Source organism: Lucilia cuprina, chromosome 2 (genome assembly GCF_022045245.1).
Source record: "Lucilia cuprina isolate Lc7/37 chromosome 2, ASM2204524v1, whole genome shotgun sequence".
Lineage (NCBI taxonomy): Eukaryota > Metazoa > Arthropoda > Insecta > Diptera > Calliphoridae > Lucilia > Lucilia cuprina.
In genome coordinates this window covers 64,441,707-64,448,275 of record NC_060950.1, presented here as the reverse complement: position 1 = coordinate 64,448,275, position 6,569 = coordinate 64,441,707, and the positions used below count along the sequence as shown (strand labels likewise).

The 6,569-nt window shown below is 32.9% G+C and overlaps 1 protein-coding gene across 1 annotated transcript in view; it reads right to left on the bottom strand.

Annotated features, from left to right (window-relative positions):
- Nucleotides 1-323: 323 nt before the first annotated feature.
- Nucleotides 324-6,569, bottom strand: part of LOC111677507 (developmental protein eyes absent) — a 24,923-nt gene continuing 18,677 nt past the window's right edge. Inside the window, exons 2-4 of the mRNA XM_046955951.1 lie at nucleotides 1,351-3,372; nucleotides 848-1,092; nucleotides 324-768 (exon numbers count right to left, since the gene is read on the bottom strand). Of these exons, the coding sequence (XP_046811907.1) occupies nucleotides 587-768; nucleotides 848-1,092; nucleotides 1,351-3,372 (2,449 nt within the window). The 3' untranslated portion in view covers nucleotides 324-586. The remainder of the gene's footprint in view (nucleotides 769-847; nucleotides 1,093-1,350; nucleotides 3,373-6,569) is intronic.

Sequence of the window (6,569 nt, the reverse complement as noted above, 5' to 3'; positions counted from 1 at the left end):
TTTGTTTTTTTTTTCAATCAATATTAAACTCTAAACATTAAAAATACTAAAAAGTGCTACTTATTAAATGTGCTTTAAATATATATATAAAATTATTAAATAAATTTTTAATTATAAATTTTATAAAATTAAAAAATAAAACTTAAATATAAAGAAAAATAGTAAAAAGAAAAATAATTTACAAAATTTTACAGGATAAAGAAAAATGTTCTTTTTTTGAAAAAAACCAAAATAATTAAATTATTTTGTGCTTAATTTTTATAATAACTTTTGCAGCTTTGAACTTTTTTGCTTTTTTTGTTTTACTTTTTTTTGTAATTATTATTTATATAATTTTTTTGTTTAAATTTAAATAAATTATTTTATAAATATTAATTGTTTAATTTATTTTGTACACAAAATATAACATTTTTTTCCAAAAACAAAATAGCAAATGTTTAGTCTTAAATCTGGTGGTTTTTTTGTTTTCTTTTAGTGCGTTTTTTTTAAGATTTTTTTTTAAATTTAATTTAAATTTATTTTTTAAGTTTGTGTTAAAAAAAAATAATAAAATTTACAATAAAATCTTTAGAAAAACTAAAGATTTTCATAAGAAACCCATATCCAAGGCGGTATATAAAGCTCTTATATCACTGTGAGAAGAAATGCGCCAAAATGGAAAATTCATGGCCTTGGCAGCTGATTCCTCTTCGGCGCCATCACCCACTACTACATAAGTGCTTTTACGACCAAATCTGGTGACAATGCGCTCATAACAGGTTTCTTGTCCTACAGGGAAGAGAGAGAGAGAAAGAGAGAAAAGTATAAGTAATTGTTTTATTAATTTCCAGAGGGTTTCAAAATTTACCTATTTTATGAGCTGAATAGATATTTTCTATATTGAAAATGCCTCCTAAACCAAAGAGTAAAACTTTGGCGAGAGCTGGTGCCAGCTGGGTAGAGGTTACCAGTACATTAACACAATTTTCACGTTGAGCAATCATATTTAAACATTTAGTGGCCAAAGAGGCCCAGTTATCGGTGGCCATTTCTATATCTTGACGGATTTGTAGCCAAGCATCACGTTTGGCAGGACCCAATAAACCGCCGACACTAAAAAGTAAGAAAAAAAGAGAAAAAACAAATTAATAAAAGTTGTATTTCAAAATTAAGACGATCCTCAGGAATCATGTTAAAAGACCAGAGAAATTTAAGTGGATCGTGGGCTGTGAATAGTGAAACTTAAAAAAACTTGACGGTAAACAGATATAAAAAGAAAAAAACTTTCAGAAATTTCCGAAGATCCACAGAATCTCCATTTCATCAACTCCATGTAAAAAGAAATAAAAAGAAAAAAATCCTTATACTTACTTTCCCCGATAGGTATTGTAAATCTCCTTGATTTTACGATATCTAAAAGCCAATTTACGCATCCAATCCACACCACCACGTACACCAGTTGGCAGACACAAATTAGGTGGAGCACCGGGTGGTGCACCCGTATGAAAACCATCTGTAGCAAAATTATACGTACTCAAGTCCTGACCATTATCATCTGACGAAACATCATCTATATGCACTTGATCACATTCCTCGATTTCGTTGAAGAAAAAGTGAGTATCGGCCAAATTGAAAACCATTTCTTCCATTCTAAATGCAATGGTCATTAAAGCACTATGATCTTTGGTATAACGGCTGGCAAACGAACCCGATAATAGAGTATGGAAAATAATAATGGTCTCATCTAAATCCCAAATGAAAACACGTTCTGGAGGTTTAACCGCCTCACTGTTGGGCGTATCGGAGGTGGTGCTGCGGGTGGGACTAGGTTGCTGATGACGACGACCTCTTGATCTGCCCGTCTTACCGGTGGGTGTGGTTTTTGGTAGAGAAGCTGAGGTATTAGCCGAGCCCACATTGGCCGAGGCATTCAGGTTGTTATTGGGCGAGATCGGTAGAGGAGAGTGAGGCGAATGTGTGTTGTGCAGTATGGGTGTGGTAGAATGAGTATCTGTGGGACTTTCGGAGAGATTAGAGGCGGCAACATGAAAACCATGACTGGCACTGGAGCTAGGCGAACTAACGGCATAGGGAGAATAATTGGCGGGATTATAATAGTTGCCATATTGATCATTATAATAAGAAGTATAATCCTGTTGAGCGGCCGCCGAGGCAGAACCAAATTGCGCAAAATTATTATAGCCATAGGCGGTAGGATATAGCTGTGAAGCATTATTATTCGTGGATGCATACGAAGACGTCAAGTAGGGAGATGTAGGCTCTATTTTAGTAGGAGCTCTGGCGGTGGCCGTGGTAAAGGGAGTACCATAGGTGGAATAAAATGGTGGTGTATACTGTTGCATACTGTTGTAATAGTTATAATAATCATGTTTAGAATCATAGGCCACAGCGGCGGCAGCAGCAGCTGCTGACGAATTAACAGCCGCCATAGAAGAGGAACTTAAAGAGTTGCTGGGTGATTCAAGGCCAGCTAAACCAGAAGCTGTATTCGAAACCGAAGAACAGCTATAGAGATTGGAACTTGTATTCGGATTACAGTTATCCAAATGACTACTTAAACTAGCAGCCGAATGTAATGACGTATGATCGCCTTGTAAATGCTGTTGCGATGCTGATGATTGTGTATGCGTTAAGCCGGGCGAACGATTTTCTGACTTTACCGAAGGCAACTGTGTAGCAGACTGATCGGCTGTTAACCAGTGGGACATGCCACTAGATGTTAAAGCATTCGTTGTGGCAGCCGCAGAAGACGTCGACGTAGACGACAGAGTGGTGGAATTCTCATTAGCTGCAGCAGCACCAGTCGATGTACTTGATGAGCTGTTAGAAGAGTGCGGCTGCTGCTGTTGTTGTTGTTGCTGATATGTTGAAAAACTACTACTGCCAGCAGTGTGAGCAAATTGTGAGGTTTGTGTATTAGAGAGAGAGGGTAGATTATTACTAGCTGTTGCAGGAGAAGAAGAAGAAGCGGAGTTTGAAAGATTACAGCTGGAAGAGTTTAATTGTTGAGAAGAGGGTTGTTGTTGCGAATGCTGCTGCTGTTGTTGTTGTGTGGATTGCTGCTGCTGATGGTGGTGGTTATGAGTTTGCAGAGAATGTTGTGAGTGATGAGTATGATGATGTGGTGAAGTTTGTAGAGAATGATGATGATACGAGGATAGAGAAGCCAACGAGGTAATGGTGGGTTGTAAAGGTTGTGTTTGTGGTGGCAAAGATAAAGGACTACATTGACTGGCTGCCACTGAAGACGAAGAAGAAGAGCCCAATAACGGAGCCTGTAAATGAGAAAGATGAGCAGCAGCCGAGTTTTGATGTGATATTATTGACGATGATGATGATAATGATGTTTGAGCGTTTGCTTGTGAGCAGAGGCTGTTGAAGAGAGAGAGAAAGGGAAATAATTATTTAAGATTGTAGTTTATTATTAAAATTTATTAGATTTTAAAAAATTCTAACTTAAAAAGTCATTAATTTTAAATTAAATGTTTAAACATAAAATTTGACATTTAGTTAAATATAACATTTTAGTTTTTTTTCTAAATTCTTAACAAAAGGAAATTAAAAACAAATAAAAATTTTTGTTATTTTTTCCTATAAATTTTGTAGCCAACAACATATGTAGCATTAAGTCAAGTGCCTAAAGAAACACACACACACACTCATTAGACTTTAAATTTTCAATAACACACGCAAGCGCAGTAAACTAAACAGATTTATGGATTTTGTCAAGTGTTACTGTTAGGTTTTTTGTTGTTTTTATTACAATTGTATTTCTTTTTAAGATTTTAAACATAATTTAAGAAAATAATTATTATTTTTGTTTTAACATAAAGTGTCTTTTGCGACAAATTTTCGTTGCCTTTTTAAGGAAATCCTTAACATGTGTCAGACAAATGTTTATACAAAAGAGAAATCGTAAGAGGTCCTGAAAAGTATAAAGTAAAAGCGACAGTAATGAATTTTGAAATACATGATTGATTTTGAAGAGTCTGTTACTTTTTTGATAGACAAGCCGTTAGGTTTAAAGCAGACAAAGCGACGTACATGTTACAAGAAGAATGAACAGAAAGAGTACTTTTGCTTTAGATATACAAAGTACTATTCTTTAAAGGGAGTTTTCTAAAAAGAATGCAAATTTCTGTCCCAAAGTACTTTTTTGAAAAAGTACACAGAGGAAGAAAGAAATATACACGCCTGATATCAAGTTGACAACAAACGTACATACGTACACTATGTAATGTTGACAACGCAATGTTGTTAACATGGCAACAATTCGATACAACGTACTTCTTTAAAGTGACTTTTCTAAAGAGAATGTAAAATTTTGTCCTAAAGTACTTTTTTTGAAAAAGTACACATAGGAAGAAAGAAATTTACACGCCTGGTATCAAGTTGACACCAAATTTTCAATAACAAAGGGACTTTTCTAAAAAGAATGTAAAATTTTTTCCTAAAGTACTTTTTTGAAAAAGTACACAGAGGAAGGAAGAAATATACACGCCTGGTATCAAATTGACAACAAATTTTCAACATCATTTGTTGACATAATGTATATATACATACGTACATTTACACTATGTAATGTTGACATTAAAACGTTGTCAAAATGGCAACAATTCGTTGTTGAATTCAAAATTTTATACAAGACAAACAATCTATTGTTAATAGTGAGCTTTACCACATTTGTTAACATTTAGTCAACGGATGTGTTTAAAATGACAACTAATTGTTATAATATTGACAACACTGCGTTGTTATCTGTTTCCTAAAAAAGACCACTTTTCTTTGCTAAATCTTCTTTCAAATAAAAAACTCTAAGCTAGAAAGCTCTTTAAAAATTAACACAAAATTTGTTTCCAAAAATTGTTAACAACGTTGTTAACATGGCAACAATTTGTTGTTGAAATCTAACTTTTATACAAGACAAGTTAGTTAGTTAGTTACTTTGAAAGGAGGATGTCCTCTATCGGGCCTGTTGTGCACTTCTTAACCAGTATCTCAGGTGGGAATCGAACCCACCACCTTCAGTCCACCTGACTGGAACTCTAACCACTAACCTATCGGAGGCCACAAGACAAACAATCCGTTGTTAATAGTGAGCTTACCACGTTTATTAACATTTAGACAAAGGATGTGTATCAAATTAAGATTTCGATAACGAATTGTTGTAATATTGACAACATTACGTTGTTATCTGTTTCCTAAAAAAGACCACTTTTCTTTACTAAATAATTTTTCAAACTAAAAACTCTTAACTAAACATCACACCCTTTTTTCCATTAATCCTTAGAAAATTCTTTAAAAATTAACAAATTTGTTTCCAAAAATTTTATTTCTCTAAAACTAAGTGTCAAATAACACCAACAACAACAAAACCTATTAAAAATTGACCCCTAAAATTCTATATTTTCATATTTTATTTCAAGAAACTAAATCATAATTTTAATATTTTTTTGAAAATATCTAACACATGCTAAAATTTCGTAGAATCTTAAAGGACATGTGTGGCAGACTTAAAGGTGGCAGGTTTTTTTCTTTAGTCCTCAACATTTCAAAGAGAACTCTCTCTCCCAAGCAAAAAGTGTCATACTTAAGAGTATTTAACACTTAAAGACAAAAAAAATGTCACGTATTTAAAAATGAACAAAAAACTTCCAGATTTAAATACCAATCACATAATGAGGGTTCAAGTTATGCCCCCTTAAAAGATACTTAAAAGATTAACAAAACAAAAACGAAAAAAAAGGATACCAAAATGAACAAAAGTCTTAAGAAGAAACAAAAAAACTGAATAGGTGTTAATAATAATTATGAAAAATATTTCAAGATTTTTCAATAAAAGAAAATTTGTTTAAATTTTTTTTTTTAATTAAACAATAACAAATTTTCAACTAAATGAGTTGTATCCTCTAAACGTAACGCCTTCTTATTGTCTGACAAACCAGTACACACATATTTATGCTTAAGAATTTGACACCTATTTCTGTTATTTTACTAGAAAATCTCAAGGTGTTTAGTTTTCTAATATAAGAAAAGATATATTTTAAAGAAATATTGCCATAAATCTTGTTTTAATGTCACGTGTTTAACCAAAACTAAACATTTGTCACAGAGAAAAATCATGTAAAATTAAAATAATCGTCCTTATGGCAAGGACTTGTGACTGGGGCCTATAACAGAACCTACTATATAGATAAACTGTGTTTCAGTAATTCAAACTGTAGCATTAATACAAACTGAGTCTCAACTAGAGTCTAATCTATAGTGAAGAATTTTATCTAGTCCAAAGTTCGAACTTTAAACAAATCTATTATCTAGACTATAATTTAGTCCAAAATCTTGCTCATAGTCTACTTTAGCCAGTAGTTTGGATTATACTTAATTAAAACTGCAGTCTAGACCAAAATCTAGTATATAGACTCTAATCTATAGTCTAGGCTATTGTCAAGTCTACCGTCTTGTCTAAAATCACCAATAGGATTAAGTCTAAAGTTTAGCATATTGCCTAGAATAAGGTATTGTTAATTGTCTGGCTCAAAAGTCTAGTCAGTTCTAGTTTATAGTCTGAA